General features: G+C 42.0%; 1 protein-coding gene across 1 annotated transcript in view; it reads left to right on the top strand.

The window, feature by feature from the left end:
- The first annotated feature begins 1,459 nt into the window (after positions 1-1,459).
- pde2a (phosphodiesterase 2A) overlaps positions 1,460-25,452 on the top strand; it is a 170,062-nt gene continuing 146,069 nt past the window's right edge. The window contains exon 1 of the mRNA XM_085795459.1: positions 1,460-2,125. Within this exon, the coding sequence (XP_085651585.1) occupies positions 2,067-2,125 (59 nt within the window). The 5' untranslated portion in view covers positions 1,460-2,066. The remainder of the gene's footprint in view (positions 2,126-25,452) is intronic.

The raw sequence follows: 25,452 nt of genomic DNA, 5'->3' as shown, positions 1-25,452 counted from the left end.
GCACAGTGTTTTTATAGGTGGTGGTTGTTGTACCCTCCAGCCCAGCAGACCTCTGAACTTCCCTGTCATAGACGATGATGTTGTTGGTGAGATGATGTGCTGTGCCGCACTGGGAGCTGCTGTGCAGTTTAACATTTGTGCAGGGCCTTGAAGATAAGCCATTTGCATGTCAGGCTTTTTGACATGTCATAGCAGAACAAGCACAACTAATAAATGGCTGTAATATAAGTAGGCCAGATCACAGACCCTGCTATCACATATTGGCTCCTCAGCGTGGTTTGCTGCGACACTTTATGGCTCGGACACACTGTTCATGTTTGAAATAGGTCAATCAAGCTGCCATTTTTCAAAAAACCTTTTTCAAGTAGGTTTTAAAAAATCTTCTTTAAAGCCAACTGGGTCAATTGTGATCTCTTCACAAGAAAAATAATTAAACAGTAGCAGAGAACAGAGGGAGCAGAGCAATAGAGACTTATTACTGTGAATAGGTAAAGAGAAATATGAAAGTCCAATATATAATCCAAAAACTCTGAGCCTGCTTTTACTCCTGTCTGGAGACTATGGATTGACACGACTCAATCACTGAATCCTAAATGTACAGACAGAGGGGCCCAGTCTATTCACACAGGTGTTTGCAGTTAAGGCTGATTGACTGATTAGTCCCCGAGTCAAGCCAAGCCATTTTTTTTGTTTTCAATAGTGCCAATTTACAACAGAAGTTATCACAAGGGCGCTTTTCAAATAGTCAGCTCAGCTCAGGTTGATGTTGGATGGAACGATGGTGGAAGTTTCCAGAGGTCACAGAACTCATGAACTAATAATAATGATAGAGACGATGATGATGATGAACAGATGCAGCAAATCTAGTAGGACGTCAATCAATCATGGTCTGTAGCTGCTCATGCATGAGGCAGAGCACAGGCCTAATCAGGCAGAATAATTGAAAGCACCTGTGTCAGTGGACCATGGCTGTAGGCTCGGTGAAGTAGTATTAATGTTATTTAGATGCTGTGTGACATTTGTTTACAGATTTTTTTTTTTAAAGTCTTAAGTGAATATGTCCTACAAAAATAATCCCATATTGGGTCTTTAAAATGCACAACACCTGACATCTGAACCCACATGTAGGATATTTAAAGCCTTTGAATGTCAACAAACATTTGAAAGGCTCCTGTTTCACTAGTCAGGGCTCCTGCAGTGAATCCCTGCTGCTTCCTTGTGTGTACAGGAGAGGCCATATAAGGCAGAGGAGCTGTGTTTGGACCTTAAGACCCACGTCCCGTGACAGACACAGTGGAGCTGAGTGCAATGTGTGGTTTATTATAAAACTGCCAGCATGAGCTGATAAGATCTCCTTGTGTTCGTGAAGGAAGGAGAAAACAAGTTCAAGTTCAAGTCCCGTCCTGTCCCAGTCGTACAGGCTGTTAAGACACTGGAGGAGGACGTAGGCTACAGTACGTGCACGGTGTGTGAGCTGTGTGGAGATTCACCGTGGAAGTTGGATTTTCACAGCAACTCAACTCTGAATTTCCACGCATGAATGTGCGGGAGGAGCACGCGCGATCAGGAGGATGGCTGTTGGGAGCAGCGCACGCGATAGAGTGACGTGCCTGCAGCTTCGTCTCTGACAGTCGCTGCGTCCATGTGAGCTTTAATGTTAAAACACCGGCTGAGCTCTCTCTCTCCCTTTCTCTCTCGCTCTCTCTCTCTCCTCGCTCATCCCTTATATCCTCGCTCACCGCAGCTCCAGTATCAGTTACCGGCTCCCAGCCAATCCCCGCGCGCTGTCAGCCAGCAGAGGAGAGGAACCGGAGAGAGGCAGACTGACAGGGGGAGAGAGCGAGCGGAGCAGGAGCACACACCCAACAATCCATCCGTCCATCCATCCATCCATCCACCGTCTATCCTCCTTCACCCCCTCCCGGGCCGACAGACAGACAGACAGACAGACAGACAGACGCTCAGGCAACCCCCTCCTCCCCCCTCCTCTATGCTCCCCTCACGCGCCAGGTCTCCCTGACTGCAGCTGTTTGGGTTAACCGGGGAGGCGCGAGGCAGGATGCGCGATGGGACAAGCGTGCGGACACGCGCTCCTCTGCCGTAGCCAGCCGCCGTCATCGGAGATGTAAGTGTCTCTCTAATAACTACGAGCATGTGAATATCGGCTCCAGTTTGTGTCCCGGAGCTTCTTGCTATACTTGTGCACAGTAAACAAAGTGAATAGAGGCGGCACATGGCGCCAGCGCTGAGCCATATCCAGAGTGGTGATGTGGTGTGAGTGTGACCTGCTGGGTGTCATTATTCCCCCTGTCAGCGGCAGTGAAGACCCCAAACTGTGCGGGCAACTGTCAGTGTAAACCGGTGGACAATTGCCCTGTAGCTCACCACCACCATCACATCGTAATCATCACAATAATGTTGTCGTAGACGTGTCTAGACTACTCTATAGAGAGTTTTGTGACCTTATTGCACCCTTGTATCTTATCAGTCTGAGCAGAGCCTCTCTTGCTCTGTATTGCTACAGTACAGGGACAGATACACTGGCTGTGATAGTCTTGTGACACTTGAATTCTGCCACTGACATTATCTGTATAATTAAAATGTTTTTACGGGGCTGACTTCAAGCAAACCTTGTTAACCTGAAAAACACTTTGGCCTGAGCCAAAAACATATGACACCAGTTAATAATATGGCATCCTTCATAAAGAGTTTATAACTTCTCATTTGCTTTATTAATCACCAATAAATCATTAATCAAAGCTTTATAAATCTAGCCAGTAATAAGCCTGTTTGCTGCCAGGTTGTGAAAAAACCTCTGTCATTGATTGGATTACCCTCTAAAAAAGAGATCTAAAGGAGCCTTGACCTAAATCCATTTCTGAACAGCAGATTTGTAACTGGTTTATTATCAAAAAACTATTTTCACAGTTTAGTAATCCAAAATGTCCCCTTATAGATATTTATAATATTTAACATTTAATTTAACCTGTCATCTCAAATTAGAGTAAAGAGTATTAGTGATGGTGCGCCTGGTATCAGCTTGGAGATGAACTTGAGGACTGCTGCTCTTGATCCACTCTTAACTAAACTAAAATGCATCGTACTGCCAGAGCTTAAATCAAGCCTGTTTTTGTGTGTAAACATTCACTTTTGATCCTGAGATATATTTCCGAGGTCATTAATAGTTGACATTTTGGAGATAAGTGGTTTTACAGGGCAGTAAATATGTGTCATAGATCAAAGGGAAGCTGACACGATTATACCATCAACAATTTAAGGCATTGAAAGGGTCCTGTCTCTCATCCAGTGTTTGGGTGGATGTTGTCGGAGAGGAGGTGTTTTTTAAACACAGTGTGGACTTCTTTTTGAGACCGTTAATTGTGTCCTTGAATTGGATTGTTTTATGTTGCACATTGTTGTTGTTCAATGCCTGTCTGTCGGTCTGTCTGTCTTCTCAGAGGCACCTGTCTGGAAAGAAATGAACTTTTAAATGTCAGGGCCCCACTTGGTGTTTAGCGAAATGTTAGAGCCTGACTGATGCTGAAGCAGGTTTCTGCTGTTCTGAAATCACACTGCCACGTAAACACACGATGGTTGCTTTTAAACTGAGTGACACATCTGCTGCTGATGGAGTTGAGTGATTCTGATCAAAACGCGTGGCTGATCAAACAGCATACAGTACACGTAGTGTATATGTGGTGAGAGCTTCCCTCGGGACAGCCTTTGATTGTATCCACCTTTTTCCGAACGTCACAAACGTAGCCTGTTTTGCCGGTTTTGCTCTTCCGGTGGAATTTTATGTTTACGTTTCCATGGTTTCAGTAGTCGCGGTAAATGCATGGATTTTTATTTTTTTTTTCCAATGAAAATCTGTAAAACGCATGGATCATCACATCAGCTTTTAACAGTGGATATCACACAAATTGACATCCATGTTAAAAGCCAGCGTTAATAGATCCATGCGTTTACCGCAACTATGACAACGACTGAAAACCATGGAAACGTAACCGTACAATTCCACCAAACCGGCAAAACCGGCTTCCGGGTTTGCCCATAGATGACGTTCAGAAACTTGTGGATATTCTGGTCTTCTTCTACTTCTTATGTAAAAAAAACAAAAAAAACACAACAACTATTAGTTCCCTCCCTCTTCTCTCATAGCTGGATGGCATAATTTCATGGATAACAATGTTGTAATGCCATTATGCAGTGATTGCACAAAACATTAGGGGCACTCTCCAGATATCAAGTTTCAACCCCTTTTTGGCTCAAAGTTGAAAAATCCTCCTGTAAGGTGTTTTACTTTCTTTATCCCCTCATTATTGGTTTAAATTCAATAAGGGAACTCACTGAAGGGTAATGGCTTTTGTTCGCCTGACCAGTGCTTGTCAGAAAAGGCTTAAGACTCTTATATCGGGCATTTGTTGGCCAGTCTGGGAGAAAATAACCAGAGTAGTGGAGGAATAATGAATCTGCCAGGTGGACGTGCATGATCTCTGACATACAATTAGTTTCAGCAGTTAGTCTCACCTGCTCTGTTGTAGCCGGATCCTGTCATGAAGTGTGATGCGGTTACAAAGCACACAGGGGCAGATGTCCCTCGTGTGATTAAACCAATACAGGGCCGTTGCTAAGAATTCTGGGCCCCCTGAAAGACTAAAGTGGGCCCCTGCCCCCTGACTTCTCCACTTTTTTTTATTAGACTATACATATTATCATTTTTTATTTAGCCTTTTATTTAGTTTTGATGCTAATGCAGCATTACTATGACTATTAGTCAGGTTCTAATGCAGAATAATTCAGTCATACAAAGATTAGACTACTGGGGTTTTTTGTGGGCCCCACTGGTCGCTGGGCCCCGAGAATTATCATCACCTTTCTCCCCTATACAACGGACCTGAACCAATATGATAAAATAAAACCACTGGAGTTGAAAAACTCCAAGAGGAACATCTGCAGCCTTTCACGTTTTCATCAGTGTCATAGTTTTCTGCAGTCTCAGGTCTCTTTGAGGATTCACGCACATATTCTAAGTTTAGATCTCCATTCACTGCCTTGTTTGTTATGTTTGATGCTACGTTTTTCTGTGGCTGCACATGTCTGTGTGCTATAAACAGGCTTTCAAGGAATCAGGGTTTATCCACTGTTATCAACCTTGCATCCTCTTAGCAGCAAACAGGCATCGCCCATGTCATGTGTATTTGGGTGCCAGTGGGAGTGCATGAACGTTTTCGCCCTGAAAAATATTGCAATTTACTGGATTGACGCCAGGAAGTCAGATCCCCCAGCCTCCTGCTTGACACACACACACACACACACACACACACACACACACACACACACACACACACACACACACACATACACACACACACACACACACATATACACAGAAGTGCACAAAAGTACACATCTGCAGCAGAGTTGTAACCCGACTCCTGATGAGCGAGCAAGCTTCTGTGTGTGTGTGTGTGTGTGTGTGAGAGAGAGAAAGAGAGAGAGAGAGGGGGAGAGTGTGTGTGTGAGAGAGGATGCTGACATTGCACTGTGTTATTATCAGTAATGGGCTCATCAATACTAAAATATTCACACAGAGAGAAAAGACACAGAGTGAAGAGGGAGATAAAGTGAGAGTGGTGAGGAAGCTGCAGGAGAAACCATTGTGTGCTGTGTTTGCATGCTTCTGCTCATGTTTGTGTGTGTCTACAGAATGCACGTTGTCAAAGCACTTCGGTTAAAAGCTTTCAATCCTGATTTATCTACATTTTGATTCCTCGTCTCTGAGCCCAGAACTTTATGCTGAGCATTCAGTGGAAAGTACAGTGTTTCAGGGAACTCAAGCTGCTGATGCTTATGATTACTTCAGAGCCAGCTGCTGATAATAAGATATCTGTTTACGTTTTTATAGACAATTGTGCATTAAAAATACACTATATATGCACAACAATCTTGAAAGGTGTTAAAGTCCCACTCCCGCGACCTTTTTCGGTCATTTTAAAACCAGCTCATTAGCAATGCACATTAGCAATGCACCTCTGGAGGGTGGGCGGAGACTGCGCTGCTCTGCACCCGCCCAGCCACCTCCTCGCACCCCCACTTGCTGACAGCTGAACATTGTACAATTACAGATTCAGCGTGTTTAGTGTAAAACTCCACACTGGGATTCGATCCCAGACTGGAACATAGTCCTTGCTCATGGTGCAAGCTGCCCTACCAGGTGAGCTATACCTGTTATACCTTGACAGCTACACCGAGCTGCCAAGGCTTTCACCTCTGAGCCAGATGCAGAGCGGGGCGGGAGCTTGTAGCACTAGTGCCCTCCCCTGGAGCTGTGACACGTCAGCTCCAGTCTCCCTGAAACTGCCAGTTTGCGTCTGCCATTGGTTCACAGCAATTTGAAGGCAGAAAAACTCAGAAATACAATTTTGCACTTCCTTTTCTGCTGATATGTGCTCTAACACAAGAAAAATGCCACAGGAACATGTGAAAAGCACGAAAAACACGATTTGCATGGGAGTGGGTCTTTAATGCAAAATGTAAATGCTGAGCTGAATCAATTGTTGGTTGCTCCTCTTTTTTGCAATTTCTTTTGGCATGAATGTTACGAGGCGAATGACACACGTGGATGCCAAGAAGCAGCTGAATCATCAGTTCAGAAGATGAGCAACTGTGTAAAAGAAAGGCCTGCATGTTTAAAAGTCAAGGGGTCACGCGTGTGAGAGAAGAGAGAAGTCAATTATGACTCCTGAGGAAACAAACATCCAGTCACCGAGCTTGACTTTATATCAGCGGAGCGGCTATTGGGAGGATAACGATAGAGATTGTGTTTGGAGGACTTTACCGCTTTCAGCAGATTTAATCAGTTAGCTTTGGGATTGTGAGTCTGCATCTTGATTGAATTCAATAACCGGTGGAGTTTTCGTTTCCTGATTGCACAGATGAAGTTTTCCAAATGTGATTTATGCCCCCCAGCCATATTAAGATGAAATAAATGTAGAGAAACAAAGCTAAGAATATTGAAACTGGAAATGACTACAGATGATCATCACATTGTCCCGGGTAAAAGTAACACTGCGGCTAACATTGAAAGATAACCTCAAATACTCAAAGACACTGTAGGAAACAGAGCTTTCAGACCTCTGAGACCCTGCCCCAGTGTCCCTCCTACTGTACTCTTCTACGTCTTGAGATCACAGCACATAATGACGATTAAACAGAACCAGTATAGCTGTGAAGGTCACAGCTGTTCAGACTGCAGTGCCCAGGGTGCCACTCTTATCTTACTTAAACACCAATATTTAAAGATGTTCACATGGGCAGGTTACATAGATACAGTACATACAGTTATGTCTAAGTCTTTTATTTGCTTCCTGGTGGAAGTCCATAAATCCAAGAGACTAATGTAAATAATTCATAAGACCCCAAGACCTTTTGCTAAAACATGTTCAGGACTGATTCAACTAAATCCGCCCAGTAGATGCCATAACATCGTCTCTATGTGTATTTAAACCAGAGGAAAGGAGGCAGATACATTAATTCAGCCATGCCAACAACTTGTTTAATATTAAAGAGCAATCTATGTAATTGGATGTTAAACAAACAAAGAGGAACACCATTTTAGAATAAGTTGTAGCTAAATGGGATTTGGTTCCCCTTGATTTCTCCTGTAATTTACCAGTGATTTCCTCTAGACAGCATTAATCACTTTGGTTGCCCAGTGCCTCCAGTAAGTTTTATCTAAATTGATGCCTCATACTAAGAGCTATTTATTGTGAAAAATGGGATCTGCGAATGTCCCCAGCAAATAGAGACAATGAGGCTGAGCCGAGGAGAAGACGTTATGCTGTGTCGAGGGAAAGAGTTCTAATGTTTGATGTGTGAAGAATTTAAAAAATTACTTTTACACACACACACACACACACACACACACACACACACACACACACACACACACACACACACACATATCTTTTACGTTTGTTATCATTCTGGACAGTCCATCAGTATACTGGACAAAGCTGAAACATCGAATATATAATATGTATATTTTGTAGAGGCAAAGCCACTTACGTAGAAGTGAGGAAAATCACAACAGCCTCAGTGCAATAGGAGACCTTGGTGTGAATGTAAGTATCACATCAACTCAATAAGTGCAAAGAAATCAGGTAAGGAAGTGCAGACTTAGAGTAAGTGCAGTTTAGACATGTTATAGTAGGTGAGGTGTTAAAGGTGCAGGGTATAGAGGAGATGGCAAGTCTTAAGGAGATTCTTAAAGTTAATAGAGCTTAGGGATGATAAAGAGGAACGAACCTTGTCTGATTTGTTTTGGTTGCTTATTCAGAAGAGTTGCTCTGAAAGCTAGAACTGCAGTTTGTTTAATGTTTTATATGCTGACGTTTTAAGATTAAAATTAAGTATATACAGTACAGTGGTTGTAAATGGCGATGGTAAAAATACAGCTCCAGGGAGTGAATTTAAGTCAATACTGTGCCATCACCTTTGTGTGTGTGTGTACTGTATGTGTGTGTGTGTTTGTGTGTGTGAGCCTGGAGGTGTCACGGGGAAATGAGGCTGACAGCTCTCATGGTTCCCAGCTTTGGCTCCAGCAGCTCCTGTCAGCCTTCTTATCTCTATGGACTGTTGCCACAGACAGGTGTTTGTGTGTTTGTGTGTGTGTGAGTGTGTGTGTTTGTGTGCAGACGTGCGTGTGTAAGAGTGTGTATGTGTTAACAAGTGCGTAAGTGTACAAGTTACAAGTGTGTGTCTATGTGTCTGTGTGGGTACTGTTGTGTTTCTGTCAGTAATTCAGTGGACGGCAATTTTGTGTGAGTGTTTATGTCAGTGCATGTGTGTGTGTGCTCCCTTGAGAGATTAAGGTGGGAGGTGATGCAGCTGTGTTTAGGGCACAGAGCTTTGGTTTAATTGGAAAACAGTATCAAGTACCCGTTCGTGTGTGTAGCGAGACCACATTGATAGGCAGCAGAGGTGTGTGTGTGTGTCTGTTTTTGTGTGTGTGTATTTTACCAATACCCCGAGGAGTAAATAACCCTAAATAAATGTGTCATAAACTGCCAAAGAGATAGCATTCGGCTAATGAGGTTTGACATCCGGCTTTAGGACTTAAAGTCTTTGTGAAGTTTGTGTTTAAGATTTGTTCTTCCGGTGTGAAACCACAACGCCTGGATGCACAGACTTTGAGTCTGAAGGTCAGTGCTATTTCGACATGAACAGCTACATCTATTTTAGTTTGTAAGTGTAGGTTTACTCCTTTTGTTGTTGCAGGGAGCCCATGTGTGTCTTTCTTTAGACTGGTGGGAATCTGCAGGGGTCACAGACACAGGGCCATTGGGACAGTGTGAAAAACACAGAGGCTTATGCAATCTTACACTTTGTCACGTGCTGTAATACATATTATAGCTACTAAGGGGTTTGTGTGTGAGTGTGAGAATTAGCTAGCATGTGGTGTCTTATAAATCTTTTGCACTGACAAACATGGCAGTAGTAAGAGTAAACCCCCCCAGTGGCATACTGAATGTGGAATAAAAGTGACTATTTGAAGCAGCTGCTGAAAAGAAGTGGGAGATTAAAATGACACAAGATGACTGAAGTAAATTATTTATGCCTCTTAACTTCACAGACATAAAAACCCCTTTTACACAAATCGAGAATTGCACAGCGTACAGCGCTGGTTTACTTCTCTCACATCCTGGTTTTTATTCCTGTGAAAAATATCAACCAACAAGTAACTTTTTGTTTTTGTGTTCTTTATTGTGTAGCTACGGCAACTGAAAATATCCTGCGAATCCCACCACCCCATGAGTGTGTTTCAGCTCAGATGATTTCATTTTAATGGCGGCTGCAGTGTGTGCCATTAGTGTTATTATCTTTTCAAATGTTTTTGTTTCTGGTGTTGCTGATATTCATCTTGTGTCACTGCTGTAAATCCACAATTGCTTCTGTTGTTCCTGTTGGTTTAGCAGATGTTTTTTCCAGTCGTGTCATGTTTCTCTTTCAGCAGCTAAATATCGGTTTCTGTTACGGTCACCCCCCATTTGGACATGCATCCCTTTTCTGTTAGTCCTATTAATGTCTTAGGTTTGCTGCTATAGATTTAGCAGTTTGTTGATCGAAGTAATATTGATGTTGTTACAGTGGTTATTGTTATTATTATTATTATTATGTGGAAGTTATAGTCTGTATTATTGTGCTGTGTCTCTACAGAGCAGATTGCGTTCCCGTGCTCCTGTTCTCTTTGCCCTGACTGCAGGGCTTTTTCTTATTGATCGGCCCTATTGACTGACTCACACAGAGATAAAGCCACCGACAGGCTCTAAGTGTCGCATTTGGGACATCCAGGGGATTTTGTGATGCTTGTAGAGCTGAATGAAATGACTTGTTCTAACAGCATATGAACACGTAGTGCATGCACCAGAACAGACTGTAACAGTTTTCACAAAGGACTGATTGTCTTTCTGTCTGCAGGCAAGCATCCACCTAGTATTTTGACACAAACTCCATTAGCACTCAGCAGCTGTTTTGATGCTGAGTGCCAAATGAAAACATGCTGATGATTATTCTGATCTCTTGTAAAGATAAACCGTCGACCGTCTGTTCTCACCGTCTGTTCTCACCGTCTATATGTGGCTGCTGTTGTTGAGTGTTGGATCGGTTTACTCTCTTGTAGTTTATTATTTCTGACAGACCATAGTTCTCCGTCCTCGTCATCACCTCATTTGTGCATCATTGTCTCCACCGAGCTGCGTATCCCTGTTTTTTCCCCTGTCTTCACCTGCCAGTCAGCAGAAAGAGGGAGACAGGTGTGACGGAGAGGAAGAGGCTGTTGAAATGCTTCCATAGATGAAGGGTTGTTGGTTCATCCAGAGAGTTGTCCAGGTTGCCTGGCAACTAATGGTGTCACACAGGTGTGGTGATCTGACTGTATATTTGTCATCTATAGTTTCGTACAAATGAATCAATAATATGTCCATTCATGTTGCTGAGTCTGTGTGTGTATATGTGTGTGTCCTGAAAAAGCTTTGTGACAAGTGTGACAATTCTGCTGCACAGTTTCTTCTTTTTTTCTTTCTTTTTTTAACAAAGGTTTTTACTGCTTCCTTGTTTCCTGAGGATGTGGCTGTGTTATTGAACCACTGACAGTGTGGGTCAGTTGTTAACCAGATACACATACAGTATAACACTTTAGCATGCATATTTTTATTTACTTAAAACACTTAAGATCAGTGCCCCAGATGTAAACAGAATTTTTATATTCTGCCCCAATATACACAGATAAAAAAAAAAAACTGTTTCTTTATTTAATATGTTTGGAAGACATGCATGCTGTATATTCTGGGATTTTAGAATAAGTTAAACACATGAAATGCATAGAATTTAAAGCAGAAGTAAGTGATATATTTGTGTTAATATAAGTCTTAAATAGTTATATCTTCCGACAGCAATCACTTACATAGTGTGTTTGGACCGAAACACGGGTCTGTCAGTCACTCTGCTCTGCTCTGAGCCGAGGAGAAAACATTTATCGTATCCTACAGTTTTTATCCAATGAGGAGAGAGAACGGCATGCAGGGCTGTGTGTGCAGCCAAGGGACGCCGTGAATGTGGTGACGTAGGGACGAGGACTGTTATGGTGCGTTCAAGGAAACTCGTAACTCGTGTTTTTCCGACCTGTGAGGTCGTACCAGTTCGATCTGGTACGAGTTCACGGGTCGGAAGTTACGAGTGGCCGTTATAGTGACTTTCACAGGTAAAACAGGTCGGAAAAACACGAGTGGGTTGCCTGAAACGCTACAAAGTCGTAAGTTGTGACTTGAAGCTGTAATTTACGGTTTCAAAAGCCTACCTGGAACGCAGCATTAGCCAAAACGACCGGATCGCTTACTTCTGCTTTAATGTGGTTAAAATAGTTTAGTTATTTGACAAATATGGTGCAATGTAAAATGTTGCTTGCATTTTAAGCCTTTATTTGATAGTTACAGTGGGAATGTGAGATAAGAGAGAGAGAAAGAATCACATGCAGCAGAGAACAGAGAACATGCTGTTCAGCTGTCTTGTAGACCATTTCTTTTGTAAACAATGAATTGATTAGAAAATAACTGGAAGATTATCCAATAATGAAAATAAAGGTTAGCTGAAGCCCCAAGGTACAGTAAATGTCACTCAGGTTTTAAACGGTGTTGTGCTGGCTTTAGTATATATGCTTAAAGGTCCCATATTATGCTGTTTTTCAACTATTTCACATGGTTCTAAGTTGTCCAACCATATAGTATTCCTAGTGTATTGTCCCCAAATCAATCTGCAGCTCTACATCTCAGTAATCTAAAAGTGGCTCTCCAGAGCTCTCCTGCGAACGAGCCATTTCTGTGTCTGCACCTTGAAATGCAAATAAGATGTGTAAACCACGTCCACTCCACACCTGTCACGGGGAGAGGGTGTGGTTTTCACTACAGGTACATGTGCCAGTGTTGACATTGGGACAGGGGTCGGGCATTGATTTCCGGAAAAAAAAAAAAAAAAAGAATTCTGAGACTGGCATCTTGTCTGAAAAAATGTAGGCTAAATGTTCCTTCTTTCTATTTTTTTTTTTTTTTACTGCGGCAGAAAGAGAAACATGGAGAGACTCCTACTACCATCAGAAAGTTCTGTGTGAAACTGTCAAATAAAAAAAACAAGTGAAACTGAGGAGCAGCACAAACTGATGAGAAGTTACCGGAGAATATTGACGTGGTTTTGCGCCGGGAGAGGAGACTTCCTCGTTCAGATGTCTCTCATTCCGTGATGAGGACCGCTGCGCTGATGAGAAGCGGTATCATTCCAATATTCTCTGATCCGCGATTTCATTCATTCGATTTTCATTTCGGAAAAGTGTCAGCGGGCGGAGCTCACGTTTTTCCAGACTGGCCCAGGGGGAGTATAAGGAAGTACCGGGAGGTGGAGTCACTTGAGTTCAGCGCATCCTGACGTCAAGTCTGCCAGCACTTCCAATTCGCCCGTTTGGAGACACGATCTCAAAAAAGTGTAGAAATCAATTAAGGGAGTGAACAGACTTTTTTCACCTCCAGGCGTCATAGAAAGGCCACGGGAACACATAGGACCACTACAAAACCTGTAGAAAGTGGATTTTGCATAATATGGGCCCTTTAATTTCTCTCAGATCTCCTGCTTGTACTTTTAATATTTTTCATAATATTCCCACATTTTGATGATTTCTTAGCTCCTTCCTAATTTTTCCAGCCCTCCAGATCAGTGGTTTCCAGTCCTGTTCCTCGGCTCTGTGTCCTGCTGGGTTTTATTCTCAACATTTAATACAAATTTTCATCTGGGACACCAGGCGATTGCACTTACCCACCACTGGAATAGAAAACCAGCAGGGCAGCTGTGCTCCCCACGGCTTGGCCAACCAATCAGACCGGACATAGCAAGTATATTAGAGAGCAGAACCTGTACTGCTGTACTGTGCAGCCATTTTAGCAATTTTTAAAGCTCAGAAACATGAGACACCCAGCTCAAAACCAGGACCGAACAAGTTAACTATAGACAACAAAAGATAGATACATTATATGTAAGAATGTAGTATCAAAGCTATGTGATTAATGACATTCATCAAACAAATGAAAAAAGGTAAAATTGGGCCAAGTGATGATCCCCTGGGACTACCACAAGTAAAAGAACAGGACTGAAGATAAGTAATTGAAGACATGTAAAAAAAAAATAAAAAAAAAATTCTACAGGCAGCAAAGCAGCTGCTGCTAATTATATAATTATTATATAGCTTTATTTCACAGACTCCAAGTCCAACAATAATATCAAGAGGAGCAACATGTGAAAACCTACAGTGTATTTTTAGGTAGAAAACAACAGGGAGGTACATTTAAGTGGATAACAGGATCTGAGGTGACGTGCTGCAGACTGACCCACAGAGCTGGGATTATACTCTCCGCACATGAGTGAGTCACAAAAGGGTGGGAGACCAAAGATGCCGGGACGTCCTCTGAAAGGAAATTGGTGGTTTTAAAAACAAGGCATGGAAATTATGTAAACTGTTAACCAACTATGTATACTATACTGTCAGAAGGACAGACTTGTTAAGTGCTTTGAGGCTTTTAAACTTCACATTCGAATAGTGTTTGTCAAGTGGCAATAATTGGACTGTGAGAGAGACTGGATGCATTTACTTTAAGTAGAGGATTTGTGAAAATATAAACTTTTTAGCATGCAGTTTATGGTCATTTTAACGGGAATTGAAGACAACTACATCCTGTAAAAGAGTGACTGCACACAGGTGCTAGAAATAAACCAACTATTCTGGACAGTTATGAAATATGGAGTTGAATGGAGGCAATGGTACAACATCAAATACAGAAGTCTGACAAAATAACCACACACGTCAAACCTAATGAACACTTTATCAATGTAAATCACTGCAAATAGTGTTCAATACATGCACATACTGTAGCACTCACTCAGTGTTTTTTTATTTGATTATTTTCATCACACATCTAATACATCATAAATACACAGAGCAGCTGACCAACATACACATATTGTGACACTAACTATGTCCACTCATCATTTTGCGCGTGGCTGATAATTTAAATGAACAATTGAAGATCTATTAATATTCAGTGGTCACTTTTGTTACATCCATGAACATGTACATCCGGGGTGTTATTCATTTGTTTTGGGTCCCTGAGGTAAAAAAACAAAAACAAAAAAACCTCCCACTCTCTGGACATTGTCTCATGCTGGTATGTTGTACTAAATGGCCTTAGTGCTCTGACTGTGGTAACATGATCAGTCAAAATCAGTTTAGAAATATTTGTCATGTAAACAAAGTTCCAGCCACAGTTGTGAAGGTCTTGAGTTGACACTGTATTTTAAATCAAGGTAGTGAACATGGAAATCTACGGAAGTGCAGAGCTGTCACACAGAGAGAAAAAAAATGGCTCAGTATCAGGTAATTACGTGAAAGGTTTATTATTATAACAATAATTTTTCACGTTCTAACGTGAAAGTATCACGTTATTATATCACGTTATTTTGTGATAAGATGTTTTCACGTTATAACGTGAAATTATTCATATTTTTTCATGCAATAAAGTACCTTCCCCAATATGTGGTTAGTTTATCCAAATGACGCCTGTCTGGAAGTTTGCTCCGCCGTTCGCGGAGCGGTGAAGCTCTAACGTTACCTGTGGAGCTGCTAGGCTACCGCCGCACGAGCGGATCACAGCCGGGCTGCTGTGGTGGTCGGCCGGCTAACCTCCGCTGTCATCTCCCCCGGCATGACAACGTAGGTCATCCGACCAACCACCTCAGTAGCTCGGGGACATTGCACATTAATAAAAACATTTAAACAAATGTAAACATGCCAAAATTAGCCAAAAGGCTATTTTGCATCTGTTGTCCCTGGACTGATGTTTAAAGTCACCCTAAAAGAAAAATAATAAAAAATGTTGGGTTATCAACATACAAATAATACATTCAATGATTAAAAAGCTGAATAGTGGACAAAAGACAGAGAGCTCAGTAAAGGTCCATGCATACACACAAACTAACATAAAACTGAACTCAAACAGCAGCCGCTACAGACAAAACAAAAGCAACATTAAACAGCAACACCAACAGAAAAAAAAAAAAAAAAAAAAAGTACACAAGACACAATCACATTATACACATTGGACACATTAGAAGCCATGCACAAAAAGCAACAATACTAGACAATTAATACACTGACAGACAACATGACAAGAAATTTAATGTTCACAGCCTTGACCACTAATTAGCCACTTTTTTAAAAAGTGTTTAAAGGAGGCATAATTTGAAATATTTCTAATGTGAGTTGGAATAGAATTCCATTCACGAGCAGCCCTAATAGAAAACGCAGACTGGCTGAAAGAACTTTTTCTAAACGCATTATCACAGTCTCCTCTAGTTGCACTCGAGTAGATGTTGATACCATTTTTATAAACTGATTCAATGCTGGAGGCGCACGTCCATGTATGATTTTGTACATAAGACAAGAGTGTGAATATTTAATCAGGTTTTCCCAATTTAACAGCTTGTATTTCAGTAAAATATGACAATGATGATAGTTATTGGATTTCCTGTCCAGCACTTTAAGGGTTTTTTTGTATAGTGAAAGTAATGGTTTGAGAGCAGTGTTGCAGTAGTCAAACAATATGTTATATGGGACAAGATCATTGAGTGCATGTACATTAATGCAGCCTTAGTCGACATGCAACTACGGATATGTCTAAAGTTTGACAAATTAAATTTAACGCACTTGGAGACCTTTTTGATATGCTCTTTAAAGGTGAGATTATTATCAATGCTGCTGCCTCTGTGATGGTCTGCTGTGCGGTGGTAGCCTAGCAGCTCCACCTGGCTGATAGGTGCTAGGCTACCGGAAGGATGACGCTGGTTAGCCAGCCCACCCCAGCAGCCCGGCCGCTGTTTAGATCTGATTATGTTTAGATGTTAGACTGTTTAGATCCCCGATATGTGGTTATTTTTATCCAAATGACGCCTGTTTGGAAGTTTGCTCCGCCGCTTGCGGAGCAGTGAAGCTCTACCTGTGGAGCTGCTGAGCTACCTCCGGGACCAGAATGACAGCGGAGGTTAGCCGGCTGACCACCACAGCAGCCCGGCTGTGATCCGCTCGTGCGGCGGTAGCCTAGCAGCTCCACAGGTAGAGCTTCACTGCTCCGCGAATGGCGGAGCAAACTTCCAAACAGGCGTCATTTGGATAAACTAACCACATATGGGGGAGGGTACTTAATCGCATGAAAAAATATTAATATCGTGAAAACATCTTATCACAAAATAACGTAATACTTTCACGTTATAACGTGATACTTTCATATCTTGAAATAACGTGATACTTTCACGTTATAACGTGAAAAGATATTGTTTTATTGTAACAATATTGTAACAATAAACCTTTCACGTAATTACCTGATACTGAGCCGTTTTTTTTTTCTCTCGGTGTGACAGCTCTGCGCTTCCGTAGAAATCAGTATCATACCTGCTAATCAATGTTGTTTAGCATGCATATTAGCATGCTAAAGATCATATTAGCTCAGAGCCCTGCTCTGGCCGTATATCTCTGTATCTCAGCCTCTCAGAACCACCCTCCTGTTCCAGTGCCAGACAGGATGGCTTTGTGAGCATCACGTCCAGAGTGTCTTAGAGTGAGATACAACTGAAATATTTAGGACAACCAGTCTGTCTTCAGATCATGGGCCGGCCGCTCCATATTTTGGAAATCACATTTATAAAAGTTCAGTCCTGTTGGGTTTTTGCTGTCAAAAGAAATTGTAGTCATGATGTTTAGAGAGAATGCCTTTGTTCAACCTGTTATGTCACACAACACAGCGGAGAGGAGAACATAGACAAACACACAATGTAGCCCTCACTTGTCTTCCAGTTGGTACACACTCTGCCCTCGGCCACATATATGTGCTAATTACATGCAACACACACTTAATAGCAGGCTGACAGACAGACAGAGACACACACACACACACACACACACACACACACACACACACACACACACACACACACGCTTCTAATGATTTGCAAGTCTTTTAGAGAAGTGCTGTGAAACAGTCTGGTGGAATTCATTTGTATTCAGAGCGTATTTTTTTTCTCAGTTTGATTGTCTCAGTAAACACACACACACACACACACACACACACACTTACACGTGCACACAGATGCAGATGCAAACGTTATTCTGCTGTGTGAATCTGAAGTTCTTAATGAGAGTTTATGCTCATTTTGCTGCCCTGCTGTCAAGACAAATAAGAGTCTTGGTGTGTGTGTTTTCACTTGCTGTGTGTGTGTGTGTGTGTGTGTGTGTGTGTGTGTGTGTGTGTGTGTGTATGCATGTGGCAGCTTCATTTTCATTCTACATACATCTGTCAGTATGTCTCTCCACATTTTCTTCTCTATGTCATCTCTGACCCCCACTGGTCACCTTTCACACTTTCCCTCCATGCCTCAAGCCTACGCACGCACATGCACACATGCGCACACACAGAGAACGAGGGAGGGAGACACACATCGACGATAGACGGTCATAATTGCCCAGAGGCGTTTCTCCTCTCTGTCTCTCTCATTCTGTCTCGTGTTCTTTTTTTCCTCTGTCTTTACTTTTGAAAAAATTTTCTCTTTCAAGTCCACTCAAGCAAAAAATGAACAATTTTTCCTGCCAGCAGGGGGTCTAGCAGGGTTGAACAGTATGTATGCGCTGTTTGTACATGTGTGTATTTATGCATGTCTGCACAAACATACTACAGTAAATCTTTGTGCACACAGCTGTACATGAACACATTTAAAAAAGAAAAGACACCAGGCGTTATATGGGAAACGCCTGTGTGCAGTGAGTTGCTCACTGTGTTTTTGAATATGCATGTCTCCAGATGTTTCTAGCTTCCATCAACCTGGATCTTACAGGTGAATGCTTGTGTGTGTGTGTGTGTGTGTGTTTAAGGTCTGGTGGTGTATCCAGGTGTAGCCTCCTTCTTGACATCAAAGTCAACATGCAAAGAGTTTGTGTATCTTTAATAGCACTAACCTCACTTTTTAGGAGAGCATGGAGAGTTTAAGTCTTTGATGAGCCCATTACACCTTTTTAAAGTCTCCATACCTCTTCACACTTTTCACTGCAGATTTCACATCCACATCTGAATCTTGCCATGTTCAGAAGTACTCTGACGACACGGCCAGAGTGGCATGTGTGAAGAAGGGACAGGAAGATGAATACAGGGACCTGGTGGGGGCGTTCACAGTCTGGTGCAACAAGAACAACTTGTTGCTTAATACATCAAAGACCAAAGAAATGATTATTGACTTTGGCAGGTCCAAAAGATCCTTACGGCCTGTGACTATGGATGGGGTGGACATTGAGAGGGTTCAGTCATACAAGTACCTTGGAGTACACCTTGATGACAGGCTGGACTGGTCCGTACACAAGCAGGCTCTTCTTTTTAAGAAGACTCAGGTCTTTTGATGTATGTAATGTAATGCTGCGTATGTTTTATCAGTCTGTCATTGCAAGTGTTACATTCTTTGCTATTGTCTGCTGGGGTAACAACATCAAGGTCAGGGACAGGAACAGACTAGACAGGCTCATCAAAAAATGTAGCTCTGTGATGGGGGAGGGAGCGGAGCTGGTAGAGGCTGTGGTTAAGTGGAGGATGGGGTGTAAGTTGAAGACCATCCTGGGTGACCCCCAACACCCTCTACACAAAACCCTCTCAGGTCAGAGGAGCAGCCGAAGCAAAAGGCTCATCTCCCTGACCTGCAGAACCGAAAGATTTAAGAGATCATTTGTTCCTGCTGCAATCGTTTTATATAACACTTGTTAAAATGTATTTTTGTGTTCATCTTTTTTGTCATTGTTGTGTGAGCTACGGGACTAACGTGAATTTCCCTGCTAGGGATGAATAAAGTATTCTCTATTCTATTCTACTCTATTCTATTCTCTATTGAGAAGCTTCCTCATGGTGAAGTGGACCGATGTCTAGGGGAGGGCACACTTGCTTTCATCTCTTTGTCTTCTTCCATGTCTCTTAAAGCTGCCTGTGCCATAATCTGTTTTTTGTGTCTCTGTTTGCATCCACATCAGCCTGTTTATCCCCCTCTCCTTGATTCTCTGTCTCTTTTATCCTTGTCTTTTGCCTTTTTTTAAAAAGGCAGGTTGTGTGGCGCACCGTCGCCTGGCTTTCTCTGTAGAGTGATTGCATGGCGGCGCAACTGGCCTGGTCCCTAACTAGGCAGTCTGGGAAGCCACTTTGATGTCTCCAACAATTTGAAACCAGTAATGAGGAGGTGGTTTTTCGTCCTGATTGGAGCCGGCCTTCTTCTTTGAAACATAGTTCAGCCTCGTCGTGTGTGTGTGTGTGTGTTGATGGTGTTTGTGCTGTGTTGAACCGCCCAGTTAATCATGCCACTTGTTTGATCTGCCCGATAACTCTGGCCGTCAAAGAGGATGCGATTTTCTCGGCTGTGGTGGAATTAAGAAACTAAAAAGACAGTTGCCTCGGTAAAAACATCATACTGTCCTCTGTTTGAGAAACATTTCAAAAACACCTGCTCTAAATGAGACAAAGCTGGAAAGGGAACACACCATATGTGGCCCCAGCTGTTTTTGAAGTTGCGCATTGAGATGTTCCACTTTGTACATTTCTTACTTGGTGCTCCTCTCTGTGCAGACGATTATTCCCACGGGGAGCACAATCACTCTGCATCCCTCATTGTGAGCAAGACGGCCGCCTAATTTGTTGACTTATCGGCCAGAGACGGCGTCTGGTGTGTGAAACATTTGTAAAAAAAAAAAAAAAGAAAGCTGACACATTTATCAAATGAAATTTACTACAAAAGTGCCAACCCATTAGCCTGTAAATTAAACAACAAATCACTATAATTGGCAGCGCAATGAACACATTTGAAAGTCAGAAAAAAAATAGAATAGTGACATAAATGTTTCTAATGTACAGTATATGTATTTATATATATGTATGTTTCAACACACACACACAGGCACACACACATAGGCACACACACATACATGGGAGCATGTGAGAATACACTTTGTCATATGCTTTTTCCTGCTGGTCTGCCCATTCTGATACATAATACATTACAACTGAGACCAAGTGGGCCTCCTCCCTCCTTCCCCTCCTCTCTGTCTCTCTCTCTCTTCCTCTTTCCCTGCATCTCATCCTACTTTTCCACCCTCTCTCTCTCACCTACTTCCATTCCCAGTGATGATGTTATTCTCTCATCCTCCCCTTTAAGCCCCTGTCTCTTACCATCTTTGTCTCTCCATCAGTTGCCGTGCTACTGTATTGTTAGGTCCAAACAGTAATTTATTCATAAAGACACACGGGCTGGCCTTTCCCAAGATGAAAGGACAGATGGTGGACAACGCAGGGCTGACAAGAGATGTGGGATAAGATGAGATAGAGAAAGAGAGAACGATGTGAAAGATGACAGGGCACCTCAGATTTGTTCTTTTTGGGGGTGTGTGCCTGTCAGCAGAAAGAAATCACACCTATTACTGAATGTTGTTTGCCCGCTTCCTCAAACCACAGAGGAAGCTTCCACAAAATTACATTTTTATTCAAATCCCTGTAGTCAGAAAGTGCTTGGAAAGAAACATCAGCCTAACCGTGTGAGAGATGTGAGTTTAAGGATGATATTTTCTGATTTTGCTTCTGTTTGTTTTCACCTCTATTTGCCCCCAAACTGTGTTGTGTTTTTCCTCGAGATGTCTTGGTGTTGTTTGTGCCACTATTGTTTAAAATCCTCCTTCTAAAAATGTGTTTTGTTATTTCACCTGGGTGTTTGACCTTCACCATGATGTACTACGTGTAGACTAGGGAACTAATATGCCTAACTACTACTAGTAGTGCCAAATATCATTATACCAAGCAGACTATTTTTACTTTTGTAAAATATGCATGGTTGGGATCTTTTTTTTTTTCTTTAAAGCTGTTAACGTCTTGTTTCTGTGGTTGCTAGCTGTGAGAGAAAATTAGATTTGGGTGTTCATTGCAGCATCTGTTTGAGTCATTGTCCTCATATCTGTTACCTGCGATGAACCTACTAAATATTAAGGTGTTGGACTGGTTCAAGATCTGGCTGAGGATAAAAGGAGACAGGAATAATGAATATGTGTGCTCTGTATTCAAAGGTTAAAACATGAACAAACATATAACTCATTCATTTATGTGTAATTGTAATGAATTTTAAGATGCCTCTTTGTAAAACCTTGTTTGGACAGAGTGTTTTATCTGCTCAGGGCATCAATATGTTGATCCCCCCTGAGACATCAGACATGTTGTTATGAGCTGCTTTTCATTAACTTTTTATGGTATTTTTATTGTATTGTTTATGCTCTGTAGAGCTGTGTGCATTTCCATACAAAGGCCTGGAGGAGAGGGGTGTTGAAAACTGGTTCAAGCTGTGATAAGTAACACTGGTCCATTTAAGTCCCTCATAAAAATAAACAAAGGTACATTTAAATGTACCTTTGTTAAAGTAGACTAGTGAGTTGTTTCTTAATTGATAACATAACCTGAGGTGTCCTGATCAGGGCCGTTGTATAGGGGAGAAAGGTGATGATAATTCTAGGGGCCCAGCGCCCAGTGGGGCCCACAAAAAACCCCAGTAGTCTAATCTTTGTATGACTGAATTATTCTGCATAAGACCCTGACTAATATACTCATAGTAATACTGCATTAGCATCAAAACAAAGTAGGCTCAATAAAAAATGATAATACATACATAGTCTAAGAAAAAAAGTGGAAAAGTCAGGGGTCAGGGGCCCACTTTTGTATTCTTTCAGGGGGCCCAGAATTCCTAGCAACGGCCCTGGTCCTGATACACAAATCTGTTTCAAGGCCTTATCAATAGCAGAAGGGTACACACAATCAGGAATATTAGGACTGATAAACAAATGGAAAAAACCTACCAATCCTGAAGGCACCATATATCAGTCAAAGATAAAACTGTGATAAATTTCAAAAGTCCAGACTGTGAAGAGAAGTGAGCGTTCAAGAACACACAAGTGTGAAGCATTGTTTTCTCTGGTAAGACTGTTTTATTTTTTATATGGTGACCTGGTGGTTCAAAACCAAAAGCACAACAATATTTTCATTGAGAAATAAATCGAGTCAAAAAAGAAAAAAAAACACTACTATAATTTTGTCCTCTGTGATTCTACCAAACAGCCAAATACAAAAAAAAATGAAACGGTCTGCAAATTGTCATCTTCAGGATGTTGTGAAATTGGTTTGTCATCGTTTCAACTTGTGCATAGCCATGTCACAAATCACAGCTGCCTGCATGTGTTGAGTCACAAAGCAGCAGTGGTGTTGCTAGGGTTTCCTGCACTTTATTACACCTTGTGCTGTGATTTAAAGCGATGATCAAACTTTCCACCGGAGCTGAGGTTTCTTGACACACAATATAACCGACACCTGGCAGGCCAAACAGCAGAAAGCTCCGTCTCCCCGGTGTATTGTTTCTTAATGGTTGCGATTATGCATTAGATGTGTTGTGGGAAAGGGTAGTGTTTGTAGTAGCTGAGGGCAATGTTAGATGACCATTACAGTATATTGTCCAATAACCACCAGTTTGCTCAGTGAGCTGCCAAATTGTTTCCTGTCAATGTGTGTAAATGTGTGTGTGTGCGCGTGTGAATGGCGGCCCTGTTGATCTTGTGAGGCCAGCTGCTAGGTGTGTCTTCCATCAGATCCCCAACAGGAAGGACACACAGACCCATTAGAGAAGAGAGGACAGAAACCTAATTGACCAAGGCCAGGACATCAGAGCCCACACAGACATACACACACACGCACACACACAGTGGTTTCCACACTGAACCGGTCGCCACCACCGATCCACCCGTCTGGTGCTGCAGCGATACGGAGCTTCGGGGTAGTTCAGGCTGTCATTTTATTATCACATGTTCCTTATACCTTTAAGCTCTTAACTCTATGTCCATCTTATAGTCAGGCAGGCGCTGCAGTGAGGTTAAGTCTCATTTGTCTTGTTCACATCAGCAGATACAGTTGTTCCAGATGTGATGGTGAAACAATAAATCAGTCAATTGACGGAAAGCTCATCAATTTTTTTTTTTTTAAGTATATTTTTTGGGCTTTTTTATTGCCTTTAATCAACAGCACAGTAGAGAGAGAGACAGGAAATGGGGAGGCAGAGAGGGGGAGATGACATGCAGGAAAAGGGCTGCCCGATGCGGGATTCGAACCGGGGCCGTTTGCAGTGAGGACTGTAGCCTCAACATTTTTTGACAATTGATTCATGATTTCACGTCAATCTTTCAGCAAAACTACCCAAAACTTTAATGGTTAAAATGTGTGCTGCTTATTCCTGTGCCAGTATTTTCTGATGTTTCACCAAAAATGTTGCTGCTGCTGCTGCTGCTATTGGCAGGTTTATTGTAAATCTTTTATTATTTCTTTTTCTATTTTTCTTCTTTAAAGCAGCCACAGCTGGTGTACAGATGTTGTCGTGAGTGTCCTGACTGAAATGAGTGACATGCAGCTCCCTCCAAATATGCCATGTACATAAATATGTAACAATCAGCAGGTTGTTGCTGTTGTGCTCCTACTGTACAGCACCTCCTCATGGCTGAAAATATTTCTAACAGCCACGACGACGGTATTGTAACTATTGGATCAGATGATCAGTGAATTTGATGCCGTGAACGATTTTAGGATTCTGTGGAGTCCCCGATCGAGTCATCACTGATTTATGAAGCTCTCTCTCTCTCTCTTTCTCTCCTTCCTCTCTTGTTATTCCTTTCCTCCCTCTGTCCATATTTCCATGACAGCTATTAATAATGAATGGCCCTGACTGTGTAAATGCCAGTCCCCTCGCATATCAGTGAACTGTCCGTTTTAGGGAGCTAATGTTGACAAATGACCGGGAGCATAAGGCATTTAAACACACTATTAACCTCTGGAATGTGTTTGTGCAATGGGGATTTGTGTGTGTGTTTGTGTTTGCGCACTTGTGTACAGGACTGTATGTGCGTGTTACTGCCTATAAAATGTTATGAGGCTCTGGGGCTTTGTGGGCCACTATTAACCTTCATTGACCTTCATTATATTTCACTCTTGTCATTTTAGTCTTTTTTTCTTCAAATGCCATCACATATCACAGTGATAATGTCAGATGCTGTGGCTCCTGCGTGTATGCTGATGCAAAAAGGCAGAGGCATAGCTCTCTCTCTCTCTCTCTCTCTCTCTAACTCACTCACTCACTCACTCACTCACTCACTCACTCACTCACTCACTCACTCACTCACTCACTCACTCACTCACTCACTCACTCACTCACTCACTCACTCACTCACTTCAAATTCAATTCAAATTTGCTTTATTGAATGCATGAATGTTATGAGAACTATGTTGCCAAAGCATCAAGAATCAATGAAACAAAACAAATACAACTCACAGAATTAAATATGTCAAATATATATACACATAGTTCATATTAAATGATGATGATGATAATAATGAAAACAACAACAACAATATTATATTATAGCAATAATGGTTCAGCATTCGTGATCTGCATTCACTCACTCACACACACACACACACACAGTGGGTCAAGCGGGGGAGATGAGAGGAGCAGCCCAAGCTGCTGCTGCACTCTGAGGATGAAGGGTCTAATTGGCTGCTTAACTACAGATTTCATTACACACATGCAAACACACATACGCACACGCACACATGCTCCCTGTACCCTCGGGAAGATTTTGTCTTTCGTCATTGTTAATGAATAGTGCAGTGTTAGAAATATAAAGCTAAACTGGACTCATTAAATCTTACCAGTGTGTTAAAGATTGTGTTTTCTCTGTGTGTGTGTGTGTGTGTGTGTGTGTGTGTG

This window comes from Trachurus japonicus, chromosome 13 (assembly GCF_045865225.1).
Source record: "Trachurus japonicus isolate A0001 chromosome 13, Traja_1.0".
NCBI classification, from domain to species: domain Eukaryota; kingdom Metazoa; phylum Chordata; class Actinopteri; order Carangiformes; family Carangidae; genus Trachurus; species Trachurus japonicus.
This window is presented reverse-complemented; position numbering and strand designations above follow the sequence as displayed.